At 47.4% G+C, this 20,610-nt stretch overlaps 1 protein-coding gene across 1 annotated transcript in view; it reads left to right on the forward strand.

Annotated features, from left to right (window-relative positions):
* Window positions 1–20,610, forward strand: part of SPTBN5 (spectrin beta, non-erythrocytic 5) — a 2,284,272-nt gene that overhangs the window by 806,215 nt on the left and 1,457,447 nt on the right. Inside the window, exon 28 of the mRNA XM_086937224.1 lies at window positions 16,773–16,889. Within this exon, the coding sequence (XP_086793350.1) occupies window positions 16,773–16,889 (117 nt within the window). The remainder of the gene's footprint in view (window positions 1–16,772; window positions 16,890–20,610) is intronic.

Here is a 20,610-nt window from a genome sequence, read left to right on the forward strand (position 1 = left end):
GTTACACAATCATTAATCACCCTAAACTTGGGGTGATTAATGATTGTGTAACTTAATTTGACCTTCAACTGGAGCACCTGCTTTACTTTATCTATTAGTGCTTCCTGTTGAAGCTATTTCTAGGTATTTTTTTTTTTTGAAAATCTTTATTAACATGAAAGCATTATACGCAATTATTACGGTACAGTCACGGTTTTTGGTACTTTTGTTCCGTACATTCACATCCTCGTAGGTTCTGATATGCATGATATAAGCGTGTTTTGTGCTCTATGAAACCTGCAGAAATTCGTATATGCATTCCCATATAGTCGTATAACAATCAACGGAGTACGCCAATTTTCTCCCGTTACATGTTGTTCAACAATTACAAATCCTTTACAGTTCAAAGTAAACAAGAACTCCCCTTTCCCTCCCCCCAAACATGAGTCATCACCGCTAATATGTCCACACCTATTCTACCACTCAGCAATTCTCCCCGCTCCCCCGTCACCGCTCAGTCAGGTTGCCACAAAAACAGCTCCGCATCTGGCCCGCTGTGGTTACCACCCCCATTCTCATCTCCTACTCCTCCTCCTCCTCGGATTCCACGTTGTCTCCTTCTGGCAAAGGGTCACAGATCTCCCCCCTATACACATTCCATGCTGCCCACACCTTATTCCATTTGCGTGGGGCCGCTCGAGGACGTATACCGCCCTCTCTGTAACCATAAGAATGTCCATGTTCTTAGCCCATCGGTTTGCGGTGGGTAATGCTGGAGCCCCCCACTTCTGTGCAATATCTCGTTTAGCCACTGTCATGGCCAGGGTTGCCCAAATCAGTCCATACCTATCCAGGTCATTAGGCCCCCATATATTTAAAAGGCATTTGCGTGGTTCTGGCAAGACGGAGATCTTTAGAGCTTGCGAAATTGTGCGCATTATCTGCCTCCAGAACTCCTGAATCTGCGGGCATTCCCATAATGTGTGAAGTAGTGTTCCTTCCTCCCCGCAGCCCCTCAAGCAAAAGGGATGGGGCGTTCTATGTATCCTATGGAGTAGCGTCCTAGTGTAATAAATGCGGTGCAAGATTTTAAGCTGCACCAGCCTGAATTTAGTCGAAATCCCAACCTCTCTAGGGGAGGCCAATGCCTCATTCCATTCTGATTCATCCGTCACCCCTAACTCTCCCTCCCATTTTTCTTTAAGCTTCAGTGTAGGGTCCCTCAGGTTATTGATCAGTTTTTTGTATGTGAGGGAGGTTGCTTTCTGGAGCATGAAGTCTGTCAGTAGTCTATCTTCTAACGGTGAGGCGTCCGGCAATGCAGTGTCTGGTGGAATCGTCCTGAGCAATGCATGTCTGATTTGTATGTATCTAAATGTTTCCGTGGGTCCGAGGCTATATTGCTGCTGGAGTAGTGGAAATGCCAGCACCGTGCCCCTGTCCCAGAGGTCCCCCACCGTGGAAATGCCTATGGAGTCCCATTGCGCAAATCCCTTACATCCCCTAAGGTTCCCTAGCACTTTTGTGTCCCATAACGGTGTCATTTTTGTGATCCTTCCCCCCCATCCCAATCGTGCCTGTGCTATGTGCCACAGGGCCACCGTGTGTTGTGTGGGGCCGTGCAGACGTTTAAGTTGTGATTTATTATACAGTACGGAGAGCATGCAGTCTGTTCCCAGTTGAGACCAGTCTGCCCTATATGCTGGGTTATCTCTCGGGGTGTGGATCCACTGATTAATCACTTTAAGCTGGGCTGCCCAGTAATAAAGCTGAATGTTTGGAAGCGCAATCCCTCCCTCATACCAACTTTTTACCAGTTTATCGTATGCTATACGTGCTGGGCCATTATGCCAGAGCAGGTTGGAGACCAACGCCACTATTTGTTTGAAATATCGTGGGGGTACAAGATGCGGGGAATTTTCTAATACATATAGGAACCTGGGGAGTGCCATCATTTTATACAATGCTGCCCTTCCCAGCAGGGTCAGGGGCAAGTTCGCCCAGTGCTTAACATCCGCACGTAAGCGATCTATAGGTGGTTTTAAGTTGTTAGCGAAAAAATCTGCTTCACTACGTGTGATAACTATACCTAGGTATTTAAAGGAGGTCGTTGAAGTAGCCAGGGGGCAGTCAACAGGCAGCCTCGGTGTCGGGCCCTTCAGTGTGTATACCACCGATTTCGACCAGTTCAGGGTATATCCCGAGCACTTCCCGTGCGTGTTGCAGAGGTCCAGCAGGGCTGGGATTCCGTCATCAGGTGCAGTCATGTAAATGAGCATGTCATCCGCATATAGGGATATTTTGTCTTCCCATCCCTCCTCCCAGGTAATGCCCCTAAATAAGGGCGTCGTCCTGATCTGGGTCGCTAAGGGCTCAAGCACCAGTGCAAAGAGCAAGGGTGACAAGGGGCAACCCTGTCTAGTTCCCCTACTTAACTGGAACTTTGGTGATATATGGCCATTGGCCACCACTTGAGCCATCGGTTTAGCATAGAGCAATCGTACCCAGGCTATATATTTTGGCCCAAAGCCCATACGTGCAAGTACCATAAAGAGATATTCCCATTCGACTAGGTCGAAAGCCATTTTGGCGTCGAGGGAGAGAATTACGGCCTCCTCTGAGAGGAGGTGTGAGCAGGCCAACACCCCGTGAACTCTCCGGAGATTCAGTGCCGTGCTCCGGTGCGGCATGAAGCCTGATTGGTCAGGGTGAATCAGAGTGCACAGGTGCGGCATCAGGCGGGTGGCCAGAAGTTTAGCCAGTACCTTGGCCTCAACATTAAGCAAAGATATCGGGCGATACGAGGTACATTCAGTTGGCGGTTTACCGGGCTTCGGTATAACCACAATCGTGGCCGTGCGCTGGTCCAGCGGCAACTCCGCCTTATCCCTACTCTCCAAATACATGTCCAGCAGGGGTCTGCTGAGTTCCGAAGCCACTGATTTATACCATTCCACGGGTACCCCATTAGGACCTAGCGCTTTGCCCAACTGTAGTGCCTGAATTGCCAGCTGAATTTCTTCCTCTGTTGGATCTACTTCCAGAGCTGGCATATCTTCTTGTGTTATGCTGGGGAGGACAATGTCCGCCAGCGATGTTGTCGCCAATTGTGCCGTGACTACCTGTTCCGGGGTGTATATTTTTTGAAAGTGAGTAGCCAAGGCGCCCACTATACCCTCCGGGTGTGTCAGATCTTGACCGTCGTCAGTGTGCAGTCTCTGTATGCCTTTCGCACCCCCCCTCTCTTATCCAACCATGCCAGCATTTTGCCCGCTTTATCTCCTACATCATAAATTCTATGTTTAGTGTTTGCGACGTATCCCTGCTCTATCGTATTTAGGTGGGCCTGGTATTGTTGTTGCCGAAGCAATAATGTGTGAGTCGTGGCTGGGGAGGGGCTTGCCGTATGTGCTGTGTTTGCGTCGTTGAGGGCTAGTTCTAACTCTGTGAGTTCTCGCCGGGAATCCCGCTTGTGTCCCGTTATGGCCGCTATAGCCGCACCCCGAAGGACTGTTTTGTATGCTTCCCACAAGATTGACGGTGAGGTCACCGTTCCAGTGTTCTCAGCAAAATACTGTGTTGTCACTAGCTTAAGTTTCTTCCGAATCTTTGGGACTTTTAAATAATTTGGGTATATTGGGTAAACCCTTGCGCATTTCTTTTCTCTGGTGGTAAGAGATAGAACAATTGGTGAGTGGTCAGATATGCCTCTAGGCAGGATGTCCACTGTGTCCATGGACCCCAGTCCCATCCCCAGAAACAAAAAGTAATCTATACGAGAGAGGCTATTATGAACGGCGGAGTAAAAAGTGTACTGTGTAGCTGCGGGGTGCGGAAGCCGCCACATGTCCACAATGCCCAGGGCTTCCAAAAAATCAGGGAGCGATGCTGTCCCTCGTGATCAGGCTCTGGTGGGAAAGGTGTCAACCTCCGGATCCACTATTGCATTTAGGTCCCCCCCTATAATCGTGTTCCCTTCAGGGAGATCCAGGAGGAACTTGCCTAGTGCAGGTAATGCTACGGAGTGTAGTGCCGGGGGGATATATACTGATACCACATTAAGGGGCCTGCCCTCCCACTGGCCATGAACAGCGGCGAAGCGACCTTGGTCATCCGCCGCACGGTGTGTTATAATAAAGGGTGACGATTTTTTCATTAGTATCCCCGTCCCCCTTGAACTGGAAGTGAATTCGGCATGTATTGCCATTGCATAGCCGCGCCTATCAAGCGCCCTACATGTTGTCCCCGCCAGGTGTGTTTCCTGTAGTAGGACTAGATCCGGGCCTTGTCGCTTAATGGCCTGTAGGACCAAGCCTCTTTTGATTTTGTCCCCCAGGCCTCGGACATTCCAGGTGAGCATGCGCAGTGGGGGCACCCCCACAGTCACAGGGGAACCCTCAGCGGGCGTAGCATGAAGTGGTCGGGCCATCTATTCGTTGTGTTAGTGTCGCGTGCAATGCGTCTACAGGCGCAGTGCCTATGCCACGTTCCTGAACAATGGGCAGGAGTATGCCGATACCTGTGGTGAAATTATATTGTGTGGGTAGAGTGATGACTTCAAACAGAAACATGAACGTAAACAAGAAAACAGTATCCCCAACCCCCCTCCCTGCAACCCTGCTCCACGGACAACCCCCCGCCCGTTTCCCCAACATTGCAGAGTGCTTTATCCTCGCCCCAACTATCTTACTTGCTCGTGGGGTTGGCGAGTCCCTTACGGGCACTGACTGTGCCCACCCTACTCAGCTACATCAGGTCCAAGGTCCATCGCATCACACTCAGTCCTTCACAGACATGGCTAATTTTCAGACCGGCGCCACTTGCCCAGAGTCTAGTGGGTCCTGTGCAATGTCAGATTCTGTGTCTTCCGCGCCTTCCTGTCGAGGTGAACGGGCGATCTGACTGTTCAGCTGCTCATCAGTACGGTGAGGAGGCCGATTCTGATGCGGACGGTGTTGCTGCCCCGCCTGCCTCCATCCATCCAGCCAGTCTTGTGCTGCTTCCGGCGTGTCAAAAAACCATGCCTTTCCATCGGCCACTATCCTCAACTTAGCAGGGAACAGCATGGAGTACGGCAGTTCTCTGTTTCGTAGCGTTTTTTTCACCTCTGTGAACGATTTGCGGCATCTGGCCACCTCTGCCGTGTAGTCCGGGAAGAAGGCCAATGTTGCATTCAGAATTTTAACAGGCGGTGAGACTCTTGCCGCTTGCAGAATTGCGTCCCTGTCCCTAAAATTGAAAAGTCTGGCTAGTACAGGCCTCGGTCCTGCTCCCGTCTTGGGTGGTCCACCCGGTACCCTGTGCGCTCTCTCCACGGAAAAGAAGTGGGATAGTCTTTTGGGCTGCAGTTTGTTCTTAATGAGATCCTCAATGTAAAGGTCCTTCGCCCCCTTCCCCTCCGTCTCCGGAATTCCAAGGATGCGCACATTGTTTCTTCGCGAGCGCCCTTCTTGGTCGTCCAGCTTGTCTTGCAGGAGCTTGGTGACTTTTTGCATTCGTTCCATGGCTACCTGAAGGTCCGAGGTATCCTCTACAAGAGATTTCGTGACCACCTCCACCTGGGACACTCTTTCCGACATTTTTTGGAAGTCTGCTCGTAGCAGCGTAACTTCAGAGGAGATGGCGCCCACCGTGGTTTTGACCTCCGATAGGGTTCTCATAATGTCCTCCAGCGTCACCTTTTTGGTCCCTTCCGCGTCCTGTGCAGGACCTGTGGAGTTACGCCCTGTGTTGTGCGACTGACCATGTTGGCTGTAGGCAAATTTATCCAATTTTGCCTGCGTGGATCCACTCCTAGTGCCTTTGCCCGCCATGGTTCCGGGGCCCGTGGAAGCTGACGCTGTCCCCCGCTGCGTCGTGGGTAGAGCTACGTGACTTTCCGCGGCCCGTGTGTATTAATCCGGGAGCAGCAGGCAGTGCGCGCCCCGCGACCCTGAGTGTCCTGCAAAGCTCTGTTTCCGTCACTTCTGGAGGCCCCACCGGCTGTAGACCTGGCGCGTGATGCACCGGTATCAGGGAGCTGTCGGGCCGCCACCGGTCGGTAGGCCACCGAGGCGGCTGCGGCGTGCATTGTGGTTTGTCCTCCTGGAGTCCGCACCTCGTGCCCTGCGTCGTTATCTCTATGTTGGGTTTACCGGGCCGACACACCGGTATGCTGGGTGACCCCCAAGGCATCCACAGCACCCCCAAAGGGCCTGGTGAGCCGGAAATAGCCCTGGACTGGTCGGGTTGCTACCCGGGTGTCTCTCGCTCGGAAGTCGCTGATCGTGCCCCCACTGAACCAGGGTTGCTGATGTTTTCGTGGCTGTATGCGAGCCCTGTGACTCACTGCATGGTTCCACCACGGTTCACTGTCCCCCGGGGGTACACGCATTCATTGTCTCCGGCCGGGGGCCTGGTATTTCTGCCCGCTCCGTCTCCGAGGGTAAAGTAGGTGGTCCCTTACCCGTCGCGGTCGTGTGTAGTCCAGCGCGGCCGCCCCCAGTTCGTTTGCACCCCGGGGGGGGACTCACCGCTGCTCAGTGCGCCCTCGGCCGGACCGGCCCTCTCCTGCTCCCGTCACCTCCGCCCGTCCTTCTGAGGCTGTGCGTAGACGCCTATAGGTGCCCCCGCGAGTGACGTCTTCTTGCGGGGGGTCCAGGCGGCAGTTCCGGTGTCCCGGGCGGGTGCCGGGAAGTGTCCCCTCAGTGAAGCCAGCCCGGACTCATTTCCGCCGGGGTCAGCGAAATACGCAAGGCTGATGCCTCCTCCTTGCGCACAGGCCCAAGTGCGCTCGTGTGGAATCAGGCGGGCTCCGCTCCTCCGTTGTTCCCGAAATTCGGCCTGGTGATCACGCTTCGGGCCCGGACCCGATTGCAGCCGCTTCAGGTGAGCTGTGTATCGGATATATGTGCCGGATTGACTTTAAGGCTGCAGTGCCCTCAGGAGCTCTCTCGCTATGCAGCCGCCATGCTTGGCTGCTAGCCACACCCCCGCTATTTCTAGCTATTTTAGAATGGCGCAGGCAGCTTGCCGGCGCCATTCTAAGTGGGGCTGAGGGCAGAAGGGCACAAAAGTGGGACAGCGGGCAGAAGGGGACAAAAAATGAGTGGGGCAGAGGGCAGAAGGGCACAGAAACAAGTGGTACAGAGGGCGGATGGGCATAAAAAACGAGAGGGTGGAGGTGATTAAGCAGGCAAAAAAGAAAAACCAGCGAAATTTCAAAGCGCCTTGCGAACACCCGCGGACACGCAAAGCGCCTCGCGAACACTCGCGAACACGCAAAAATAAAAAATCCACAAATTTGCGCCAATTCGTGAATTTTGAGGATTGCCAATTCGCAAATCCGCAAATTTGCGAATTGCCAATTCGCAACATTCGCCCATGCTTACTGGTATACAGCAAAAAATATCAATGAAGTAGCCACGTCACAGGCGGAGCAAAAATGCCACTACCGCAAAGCAAACCGGGATCGCGGAAACACCCGAAATCCACACACAACGATGTGGACTGATCCAAAAATATCCAGGAAGTAGCAGGAATCACTACAACACTCAGCCGCGCGCTGTCCGTGCAATGTCCCAAGGGGAGTCAATAGTCCAGAACACCACTCACAGGGACCCAAAAATAGGAATAGAACAAGAAAAAGCCCCTCTTTATCTGGACCACGATGATCCAACACAGTCCCAAACAGATGAGGAGACGTCCAGAATCAGCCGATTCCGCGACCGTGGCTGGGAGAAGTGAGGGAGCGAGGATGCGAAACAGACAATGCTCACGAGCCCGTGAGTATTCCAAAACGTGAGTGAAAGACCAAAAAATGAAGCAGCACATTATCCCAAGAACACTCAGGCCCGAAGGAAATCCAACACAGAATAGAAACCAAGCAGCGAGTGGAAGACTCCAGCTGCTTTTATGCTGCTAATGGACCAAGGTAGGTCACGTGATGTAGCAAGGCATGGCCATAAAAAGGGGACAGGGGACCTATATCCTAACAGGCAGGGCTGTATATTAGCCCCCCTGCTTTTTACCATATATATAAACGGACTGGGCGCCTATCTGGAGGAGGTTGAGGGTGACGTTCCGCGTGCAGGAGCAGTTAAGATCCCCGCGCTCCTGTACGCGGACGACGCCGTGTTGATAGCGCTCACTGGCGTCTGCCTTCAACGTTTACTAAATGCTTTTGGTACATTTATGGACCAGATAGACCTAAAAAACAATACAAATAAGTCACATATTATGGTTGTGGGTCGACAAAGTAGTAATAGGAAAACAAATACTTTTGAATGTAAGGGTGAGGTTGTCTCCAGAGTCTCCACTTTTCCCTACCTGGGGGTTCTCTTTGATCAGAGAGGATCCTGGGGACCTCAGGTGAGGGCAAAGAGGTTGGCGGTGATTAGGTCTTCGGCAGCCCTTATGGGCTTTGCGGGCAGGTTAGGTGCCAGGCCCATGGAAGCGCTTTTGAAAATCTATAAAAGTAAACCAGTTGCCCTGGCCTCATATGGCTCACCCCTTTGGGGTTATGTAAATCTGGAACCAATTCAGAAAGCGGAGAACAGATTCCTACGGACACTTCTGTCTTTTCCTCAGTCTACACCGACTTATTCCATCCATATGGAGGTGGGTTTAGACTTCCTCACTGATGGGCTGAACATGGCACCCCTGATCTTTTGGTTGAAGACTTGGCTCAATGAAGACCTGCCACTCAACTATAAGATCATGGCTGACGTTTTGTCTCTAGACCACTTTAAAAGGATCCCATGGTTGGCCTATCTGATGAAGGCGTTCTCAGATATGGGACGACGGGAGCTCTTTACCTCCCCTAAAGACATCAAGATCCAGGATATTGACATTGTTAAAAAGCAATTTATGGGGAGGGCAAGAGCACGTGAAGAAAAGGAACTAGCGAAACCAGCGGGGAGGAGACACTATTTACTTGTCAATTCATTTGCATTAGCACCTTATCTTGGTTTCGTCACTATCCCATTTCACAGGTTCCTTCTAATTAAGTTCAGGTTTAATTTGTTACATTTTTATTTGGGGAATTTCAAAACATGGGAAAAACCTGAACTAGCCCCCCCTGTAGTTGTGATCATTTTTCCACTCAAGACACCAGGCACTTTGTTATGTTTTGTGGGTTTTATTTAGAGCCAAGAAAAAAATACCTGGTACCGGTTTTGAAGAAGGCTGGCTTCACACAAGTGAGACCAGCCCTGCTCTACTTACAATTATTGACTAACCTACATACTACTTTTTGTATGGCTAACTTCTTGGTGGCTGCAGCTAGAACCAAAAAAACATATTCATTAGATCAATGACCTCTGTAAAACTGTGTTAATCAAGTTGCGAGACCAAATGATTTGTAAATAACTGTACTGTATATATTTTAAAACGTATGAAATGTTTTTTATCTCTTTTTAAGATTTTTTTTTAATTTTTGGTAAACCTTTATTGTTGCATTAATCAGTTACATACACAAGCCAATTGACCATCATGGTCGGACATCAGGACACAGTCGGGCGAAGCAAACAAGGCAAATTGTAAGCAATACGAGAATACGCCCTAAAGGATCAATGATGCAACTTAGAGGAACATGTCGCCAGCACGACAGCAGGATGGAACAAGGTTTCTTTTAAAATTAAGAATAGCAGGATCTGATGCCGCACAATTAAGCCATCTCAATTCAGGGGTGTCACAGAAAAACAGGATATTCACAGTCAGGGCCACCGTAGGTGGGGGGGAAGCACAAATGTAAATATTCAGGAGAGACGATTAGAACAAGCCCCACACCTAAACAGTGACTACCCGCTGTACCGCAATGCAGGAATAAGACATCCACCCCTGGTATTGAACCCAAAAGAATGCACGGTGAGTTACCCCTAATCAGTATCCAGGAAAAGAAGAACAAAGGAACAAGTACAGAAAACAAGAATCACAAAGAGAAAACGGGCCATAGAAACTGAAAGAACAGAAATCCCCTCCCCCCACCCTGCACCCCTGCCTACGGCTACGGCCTACCCCCCGAGCAGCGTGCCTGTCGCCCATGTATAAACCTGAAATATAGAAGAGAGACGAACAGAAGAGAGAAAGGACAATATTCCACAAAGAGTAAGAAAAGGGTGTAAAGAATAAGACTAACTAGCGCCCCATGATAGGAGAAGAAATCTTGGGGGGTCCCCAGTACAGGTCCCTGCCCCCCCCCCCCCCACCCCCTCCCGCCGCCACTTGGCATTGCAATAGCACTGAAGGAAAAACAGAGCATCAAAGACGCCATCTTAAACAGGACATCTATCCCCACTCAGCTCCAAGAACCCAGTCACTAATGAGTCACGTAAACACAGGCAATCAAGATGGAAATCAGCCAGTTCGAAAAAAAGGTCGGAAGTCTTGCAGTAACACGGAATAGTGCACGTTTGAAAGCCATCCATCATCGTTCAGTTGTTCATTGTCGGAGGAACAGGACATTGCGCAAGAAGAATAGTATTCTCACAGTGTCAGGGACCCACAGCGCAGAACTAGGCGAAGGACAAAGGCACCACTGATAGAGTACAAAAGGAGATCATATGTCCATGAGGCCAGGCGACAAGGCAGCAGTCCACTGGAGGCGAGCTGGAAAGTCCCGCATGTCATCAATCACCTCCAAACCAACGATAAAGCTGCCTCAGCTCTCGGAAGTAGTGTCTACACGGTCAAACATATCGGGGGCCACATAAACAAAGTTTCCCAGAAACGTGAATGGCTATGGGCCCACTCGCCATTGTAGCAGCACTGGGAAGCAGTCCCGTAGTGAATGACATGTCGGGGGTATTCGATCTCTCCCCGCAGACTCCAGTGCACACATCCACCACCGCAGCCGGGTCATTTCCGCCGAATCACCATCATCACAGGACGAGCACCGCTCAGCCAAAACACCAGAGCCGCCAGCACTCACCGCCACACACAGTCAAAGCGCAAACAATACCTCCGCTCTGCACCGACGTGTGAGCGCCATCCCCTACGTTCCGCTGACAGTATCGCATAAGCCCCTTCAATCGAGGAAAGTGTAGCAAGCACTCCGTATCGCGGCCGGAGCAGGTCAGCTATGGCGCGGATGTAATGTTGTTGCGCTGATCAGTCCAAGTTCCAGTGGGGAGGCAATTAGCTGAAGTCGGTTCACACCACCGTCCAGGTGCAATCAGAGGGAGGGAGAGTGATGAGGCATTCCTCGTCTTCCGGGCTGCAGAGAATGAGCGCTGGAAACATAGTCATGAAAGTGAGCTTGCCCTCCGCGGCGGCAGGCCGGCAACTTCCGGGTCCTTGTGGCCGTTGTTGTTGCGTTCTAAAACGGCCGCGGCAGTACTCGGGGTCCCGGCTGCAAAGTCCATGTAGGCCACAGTCCACGGGGACCGTATCTCCGGCTACGGGGCACCGAAATCTCACGGAGTTGGACTCAGCCGAACCCCACACCTTGCGACAGGCTGTGGCACCGAAGCCGAGCAGGAAAGCAGAGTAGGTTAGGCGGCGGGGGAAGAAGGTCGACGGAGCCGGGAGCCCGGGCGACCATCTTGGCCGCCGGCCTGGCTCCGCCCCTCTTTTTATGATTTTTAACTAAATCGAATAAAGATATTTTGACTATATCCTAACAGTTCCTCCTCCCAAAGGTCCTCCCCACAGGACGGGGTTTAATAGGATGCCGCACATGAAACAGACGAACCAACCTGGGAGCATGTACCCCCCCCCGCTGGTTCCCAAATCCTATCCTCAGGGGTGTATCTCTTCCAGTCTACTAAATAATACAACCAGCCGCTCCTACGCCTTGAGTCCAGGATGGCATTAACCTCAAACTCCTCCTGACCATCTACCCTCAAAGGGGGAGGAGGTGGCATCACCTGTGTAGTTCTTACATACGGCTTTAACAATGATGTATGAAACACTGGATGCACCTTATAATACTCCGGCAGCTCAAGCTTTATCGCAACTGGATTGATCACTTTGATGATTGAAGAGGGACCCACATAACGAGGCTGCAATTTCCGTGACCCCTGTATCCTAAGGTTCCGAGTGGCCAACCACACCGGATCACCCACCAGATAGGAGGGAGCCGGCGCCCTGTGTTTATCGGCTTGCACTTTCATGGTATCCTTGGCCTCCTGCAACCTATCCCGTGCAATGTCCCAAATAGAGCTCAATGATTTACACATATCGTCTATGGCTAGCACATGCCCCGTAGGCTGGATGGATAATGCCCTAGGGTGGTAACCCATCGAACAGAAGAAAGGAGTCATTCCCAAGGCGGAATGCAAGCTGTTATTGTATGCGAATTCCGCCAGAGGAAGAGCTGCTACCCAATCACAAGAAAGAGAGGACACAAGACATCTGAGATACTGCTCCTCTTTCCCTCTGTAGCCAAGATCGCGTTTGCTGCTCTTTTTTTACAAATTGTTTTTTGACTGATATATGAACGTGTTTTATACGTAACTATATGAAATCTTTTCTTTTTAGATTGTTTGTCATACAAGAGGAAACATTCTCATTTTATAAGGAAATATAGCAATGATACGGTTATGATCAATTACATTAATAATGATCTGTTAGCTGTGCTATTTCCTTCTTTTTTAAGATTGTTTTATCTGTATCTCCCCATGTACAATAATTCTGTATGTATGATGATTTTTGCTATTGATCTTATTTATGTAAACTTTGTATGGCTTGGTTGCCGAAATAAAAGATATCTATCTAAAGTAATCAGTAGAATATATTTAAGGGCTTTGGAACAGCACCTGAAAAAAGAGCACAAAGAAAAAATAAAAGTAATAAAAACAGGAAAAAGTTCAAAAGAATATGAAAAAAATCAAAAACATTTGTTAAAAGCTATAAAACATGAAAAAAACAAAAAGATTAAAATGATGTATAAAAGCAGTAGTTGAAAACTTCAAAAATGCGTAAATTTGAAAAACAAAACAGTTTTAAAAGCACACAAAAGAAGATATCCACTCTGTTAGACCTGCCATCTTTTAATGTGTTTCCCCTATATTTTTGCTATCTGACCTCCGGTTTTTATGGTACACTGGACTTAGTTTTTGCTGGTTTAGTGTCTCACCACTTTTTCACTGTTATTCGGTGCTAAAGTGTAAGTGATCCTACTATAAGTTGTGTTATGATTGGTTTTCCATGATTGGCATATTTGATTTACTAGTAAGTCCCTAGTACAGTGCGCTGTGTGTGCCCAGGGCATGTAAATCAAATGCTGCTAGTAGGCCTGCAAAAAGAATAATGGATGGACAGAATGGAGAACAATGTCATACATTCACCCCAGTACAAGGATCTGGGCCTAAATCCATCGTTTTTTTGCTCACCATGCCATTCCAGTTTGGACCCAGCCATATGCAAATCAGTCTTGACCCTGCAACCAATGGGAACAGTCCAGCCCGAATTGCCGCTCCCTGGACAGGAAACAAGCATCCTAGGACCGGTTTTCGGCTTGCACCCCTCAACAGCCAGGATAGCTTGACTCCAGTGGCATGGAGAGCACAGGACCCAAATCTGGGCATACACATCCCACTCGGGGTGCCTGCAGCACTGGTTTTGCCACCCACACAAAGGTGTCTCAGACCTGCAAACCTACAGTGTCTGCACACAGTTTTTACTGCCATGTCGAACTGGCAAGTGCTTCCACTTACCAGGCCCTAACCTTCCCTAACCACCCCTAAGGTAGACCCAAGGTAGCCCCATGGGCAGGGTGCATTGTATGTGACAGGTAGGACATGTAGCCATGTGTTTTTCACATTTCCTGGTAGCAAAATACAGCCAACTTTGTTTTTCACAATTGAAAGGCTGTCTTTCCATAGGTGATTGTTGGAGCTGACTTGCAACATTTTACAAGTGTACCTTTCAATTGGAAAAAGATATAGAAATGGAGTTTAGACTCCATGAGCTCAAAATGTTATAACACATTTTTTAGTAAAGATTGGTTTTAAATTGTGGGTTTGAAAATGCAACTTTTAGAAAGTGGTCATTTTCTTCCGTCCTGTGTGCCTTTGCCTGTTTGTGTATTCACCGTCTGGTTTTTGGAGTGACAGTAGATGGGGAGGGGCGTTCACACTAAACAGTTAGAAGGGGGCTTGAGGTGTGTCCTGCCTTTCCTGGGTGTCTCATAGCCAGGCTGAATAGACCTTTCTGCATTTAGAGTGGTGGGAGAAGTTTTCACCAGCGCCTGAACAGGCTGTGTCTGCTCTGCACAATGCTGTCTCCACATCCTGTAGTGAAGCTGGACCAGGGAGAACAGAGTTGGTTTTTACTGAGTTCAGAGTCTTTCTGCCTAAAACATCAAAGGGAAGAGTAGTATAAATATTGAGACCCTGACCCTAGAGCTTTAGAACTCTTTTGAGTAAGGAAACTGCCAAGAAGAAAAAATTGAGAAGCTGCTAGGAAGAACTATCACTTCGCTGTGTGATTTGCTGTGCCGGCCTGCGTGGCTGCTTCTGTCTTGGGCAGTGAAAGGACTGGACTGGACTTTCTGTAACTTATTTTCCTGAGTTTCTCCAAAGGCTTGAGGTAGAGCTTGCCCTCTGTTCAAGAAGTCGCAGGAACAGCAAAGACTTTAAGATCATCTGCTACCAGCACTGGGAACTGCATGTCTTGTGCTGCAATAGAAATAAAAGCAACCTGATGCTGTCAACAAGGCCACTGCTGGCTCTGTGACCTGTTGGTACCACAGAGATCACAGCAACCCTGGTATCACCGCCGCCACCACCTATGCTGCCCAATGGGCACTGCTTGCACCGCGATCTTAGGGCACAACACTTCACACTTCACACCGCCTCGCTGCTCGATCTGTGGGTAACACTCATAAGTTACACAATGCACCGCCCCATCCCACACTGCAGCCTGGCCCACTAGCACCATCGACTCCTGATCGTCTATTGATGATGACAGTGCTTCAGCAACGGCGACAACGCTGCTTCCACCATGACCTGCCAGCACCTTCCCTCTTTGCATCGCAGCCCTGGTCTCACCGAAGCCGCTGGACGACGTCACCGAGCCACTGCCTGCACTGCGACCTGAGGGAACTGCACGCCGCTCCACTTCACACCGAGGCCCCGATGCCTGCCGGCGCTCCTAACTTCAACCTCAGGGAGTTCAATCTGCAACAAGGTACTGTTTGCGGGTCTTCACGACGCCATAACTGCCCAGTAACACTCCCGTCGGCCTGAACTGTTGGATTTGTTTATTCAGGACACCCCAGACAGAGCTATCAACTTCAAGGGAAGTGTATTTTAAGTCTATTTTTGCAATATTCGTATCTTGATTACTGTATGTTGGATTTGTATTGTTTTGGTCTTGTTTTACACAGATAAATATTTTCTGTCTAAAACTGGTGTGGTTTCCTTTTGTAGTATGTTCACTGTGTTACTGTGTGTTTTTTTACAAATGCTTTACACATTGCCTCTGAGATAAGCCATCTCAAATTAAATCACTAGAACTTGTGCACCCACCATGCTCAGTGTTATTATCAATGTTATCACTTGAGTTGTTAACAGTGATATCATCAATGATGCCACTGAATATGTAATGAGTGATGCGATCTGTGAGCTCATAAGCAGAGCATGGTATGGACACAAGTCCTAGTTAGCTCTGGCCCTGAGCCCAACATCTTGCAGGCAGTCAAACCCACACAGACCCCTACCCCATGAATTGTTATAGTTCATTTTCCAGTCCCGCAGCAACACTGAGGGATTCCAGCGACCCTCCAATATTTTAAAAGATTTTGGGCTGTACCCCTACCCTGCTCCCCTTATATGGTAATTTAGAAATATTTTCAGGACACGGGGACCGCGTCCTTGTGTCCTGTAATGGTAGCCACAACATTTTATCTGATGTTGCGGCGAACCAATCAGATAGCTGACTTCTGTGGTACCAATCTCTGGGACTTGGGAGCAAAATTAGCAATGGGAGAAAAAGTCTGCTTGGCCAATAACAATGCTATATTTTTTAAATGCCCGGTCCAATGGGACTCCTGAGGCGCTCCTGAGGGTTCAACTGTCAATACATCTCTATTTTGTGTACCTTAATTTCTCCAACACTACTTAACGGTTTACAGCTAATCACACAAAACATGCTTTCTGGGTAAAGATATAGGTCCAGATGCATCAAAGGGTTTTGCCCATTCTGTGTCTATGGGAAAATGCGTTCATGCATATGGCCCATAGCTTTCTGCCAAATTTGGTTTAAGCTTGTGCAACCGTTATTTCTATATTGTTGTTTAATTTTCTCTACGGAAATTTGCCGGGGAAATTGTATTTTTGGGACTCCCTTTTTTCTCTGCTCTCATTTGACTTATCATCCCAATGCTCTCCTGGAAGGAGCTGAGGTGGATGAACTTTGTTTGGTAAGTTTCATGAATATTCCTCATACGGCACCAAAGTTATAAGCAAAACAAAAACAACAAATGCTCTTCCTATGGAAAGTTTAGCCCATTCATGTTCATTTACATGGTTAGGGTTGCCGGCTGCCATTATCAACCTCTCCTTCCGAATTCATTACGGAAACAATCATTTGGAAGATCATTGTTGCAGTATAGCTTAGCCCCTGAAATGCATTCTTCCCAGAAATGGTCTCATTGCCTTGCTGCTTGGTCCATCAACTGTCTTTCATCTCCATAGGCAGATTTATTCAACTATGTCTACACCCCTGAGGCTTATGAGGAGTAAGTGTAGTTGCTACCTAATGTTGGAATACTTCTGTAACTTCTTTACTTAATATTAAGTATGTTATTACATATACATAAGACTATATGATCTTTACACATTGAGGTGTCTTTGTTTTATTTTTTTAAGTTCCTTTCGGAAACATCTGACTTTGACAACTGGGTGGCGGAGAAGCGACCACTTGTGACCAGTAAAGACTATGGCAAGGATGAGCCTGCAACTCTGAATCTCATAAATAAACACAAGGTAAGGTTGTTTATTGGATGATCATTAGTGGGTTTTTCGGAAAGAGATAATAGTGACCAGGGCTTCATGGGGAATATTGCCATCACCATGAAAGTCATACCATGAAGGCAGTGCACTTCATTTAAATACTTACTGGAAGTAATGACTGTGAGGATCCACTTCCTCGTGGCATGTTTTGAACTGTAACTAGGGGCCAGCCCTCTGCTCACATCTCTGTATTGTGAACATGTGGGCTAGTTAGGTGGTGGTGTGAGTAGAGTTAGTGGCTGGGTTAGTGTCAATAAAAGTGGATGTTCAATTGTCAAAGTGTCTGCAACAGTGCAGTAGTGTATGGCTGAAGCATGAGTGTGCTAAGTGATTCAAAAGAGTATAGATTAAGCAATCACTTAAGGTAAACGCAAGACTCAGGCTTTGGCCCAGCAACTCCATTGATGAAGGAAGAGAGTAAAGAAGCATTCCCGGAGAACCATTTAGTAGGTCCAGTCTACTGGACACAGGAGCAGAGGGAGTCCAATGGTTCAGCAGGTAGGACCAAACCAGTCCTGAACCAAGAGTGATCAGATTGCTGGGGATATCCTGGGCCCAGGCCATCTCTGCAATGCAGTTCCCTTGAAAGCCCATGGGACAATTTGTGAGTGATGCCTGGCCGCTGACACGTCAGTGCTTCCAACTCAGCGGGCGAGAAAGGCATTGGTAGGACCCTGTTTAGTCCTGGTAGACATTGTTGTGCCATGCCACTAGGTCTGGTTTAGTGAGTTTCTTCCTGAAAGTATTGTGTGGTGTAAAATACACACTCTTCATTATATCTTCTTATGATTTGTGTCATTGTTTATTGTCCACCCCCCTTAGCGTGGGATGGAGCCTGTGCCCAAATGAGAGTTGGACAGTATAATGTGTATGACTTATGAACCATAACTTCCAACAAAGTTCTCTAACTTTGTTAAAGGGAAGTAAAGGAAAGGTATAGATCATTAGCCACATCAAAAGATAACATGATATGAAAATCATGTCAATATATATGTAATCAAATACTACTTATTGTACATAATAATAATCTTGCAAGTCGCTGTCCCCAGTGAGTTATTTGAGACCAAATAAAGAATCATCTAGAAGCCTGAAAAACTCACTTAGATCCTGGTGCGCTACCTGAGAATCCAACAGGTCAATGTTCACCATGACTTCGAATCCCAAAGAGGACCACCTGCCATGTTTAGATATGCCAACCTGGCAAACATTGGGTCTCAGTGTATGCATTGCTGCAGGTGCTCATTGAACACACCGATTATTTACTGAGGATGCTCCATGTCAGATATGCCCAATCAGGACAGTTTCAAAAGTGTGAATTTGTTTTCACTAAACAAAGAAATAATAGCCATGATACACATTGGGTTTTCTCCCTGCACATGGGGCCACAGCTCATTTTATCGAGGGTCTTGCATCGTATCCTATAAAAAGGAAAATCATACAGTTACCTCACCGTAAACTGGGGTGGGGGTAAGCACCACTTTGATCAAGCTTCCCTGTGGCATACAGGCCAGCAGGTCCTGTTTTTACATTGTTCAGCCAGCCGAAGCTTTACCGGTGTAAACCAAGCGCTACCCCAACTCTAAATAATAGTGGATGAATTGCGAGTTTGGCCAGGCAGGCGTACTGCCAAACTCAAAAGGACCGCATAGTTCCTTATTTGCCTACTGAACTCTGTGCTGACTTGAAACATTTTATTTCTTATAAAATATAGTTACACCATTGCTATTCCAGCCGCCTCCTATCAAGTCCTCAGTCTTTTGCTTCTTGGCATGAAAATGGTTGAATGCAAGTGGGATCTGTACTGTAAAAACAAACCAAAATGTAGCTAACAATTTGTTACACACATATCATAAGTATTTTCAGTTACTATAAATGTTGACTGTAGAATGTAAGCAATAAACATAGAGCCATGAATGACTCCTCATCAGCCAGTGACTGCATTTCTAGAGAAAAATAGAAAATAAGCTGAAACGCAAACCTTCAATTTAATTAGGTAGGTTGTTGTTGATGTTCTTCTCAGAGAGTTGATGTTCACACATTCCGGTTGCAATAGGCGTTACAACATCATAGTGCACTGTAATATATTATTACAGTTGGTGGAAGTAGCATTTTCAAATTATAGATGAGCTGTGATGTCACAAATAGACTGTTGTTGCAGCTGATGCTGGGACCCTTTTTACTTATCAATTAGTTTCAATGGGCCAGATGTAGGTAGCCCTTTACCGATCGGAATCGGCAGAAAATACCGATTTTCGGCCGTTTCCGATCGGTAAAGGGCTAGGGAGATGTAGGTGCACATATTCGGTAATTTTAACGAATCGTTATTATTACCGAATCGGTAATAAGTACCGATTCAGTAATAATTACTGAATCGGTAATATTTACCGATTCGGTAATATTTACCGATTCGGTAAAATTACCGAAAATGCTATGTGGGTAGCCAATTTTTTATTGGCACATGGCTTACAGATTCGGTATTTTACCATGGAATACAAATCCATGGTAAAATACCGATTCCTGTGTACATGCACATCTGTGCATGTACACATGTGCCATGTGACAGACAGACGTGCCCTTAGGGCATGTCTGTGTGCCACATTGCACACATGCCCGTTTTGGGGGTGCTAGAGGGTGTCAAAGTGACACCCCCTGCACCCTTGTGAATTCTTTAATTACCGATTCGGTAAATACCGAATCGGTAATGCCTAATCATTCCTATGGACTTCAAAGCCCATAGGAATGAATGGGCATTACCGATTCGGTATTTACCGAATCGGTAATTAAAGAATTGTTAAGGATTCGGTAACAAATCCAGATGTTGGGACCTACATCCCATTTACCGATTTTGAAATACCGAATCGGTAAAATTCGGTATTTCAAAATCAGTAAATGGGATTTACCTGCATCGGGCCCTTAATGTTATATTTCACTTTAAAATGACTTACTTCTCTAACACTCAGTTGATCCCCTGATGGATCTTGTATTGTGCCTCTGAGGGGTTGGATATTTGTAGACCTAACATCTGGATATCCAACGAGGATCAAGAATTGGATAACCGATTCACAAATTAATAATTAAATTCATGTATCTAACTCTCAATCCCAGACCATATAGATAACAAATTATCACTGCTAGTCCAAACATTCCAAAGAAATTTAGCCAAACTAAAATCATGCAAACTTTTAAAGCAATACAAAACAGTAACATTAGTACATTATGATTAGAGCTTTCTCTATACTGATCTTTCCCTGTCATTAATAAATCAGTTGGAAGGCACAATCAACTTAAAGAGACAAGTCATGATAAACATAGACTCTGATTTATTTAAAAGTAAAATTGGTCAAAGATATTCAAAGGGCAGTGCATCATTAATAAACATTTAGAATATAAAGAGTACAGGGTAATCTTATTAGTTTGGGCATGCCATGAGTAGAAAGGAGATTTGGAAAGTTCAGCAAGAATATAAGCCAGAATAGCTCATGGGTAATGTCCCATCAAGAAAGAGTCCACTTATGGTGCAAGCAGCGTATGCATCAGTCTGAAAGGAAACACATGGAGTCCAGTAAAGTTCCCAAAAGACAGTTGTTGGGATCAGGTTTGGTTCAGATCAGGAAAGTCAGAGCGAGCCAATCAATCAGTCCATTCATCACTCTCCTTCAAATAAATATATATTATAATCCTCTAGTTTCACTCC

This window comes from Lissotriton vulgaris, chromosome 9 (genome assembly GCF_964263255.1).
Source record: "Lissotriton vulgaris chromosome 9, aLisVul1.2, whole genome shotgun sequence".
NCBI lineage: Eukaryota > Metazoa > Chordata > Amphibia > Caudata > Salamandridae > Lissotriton > Lissotriton vulgaris.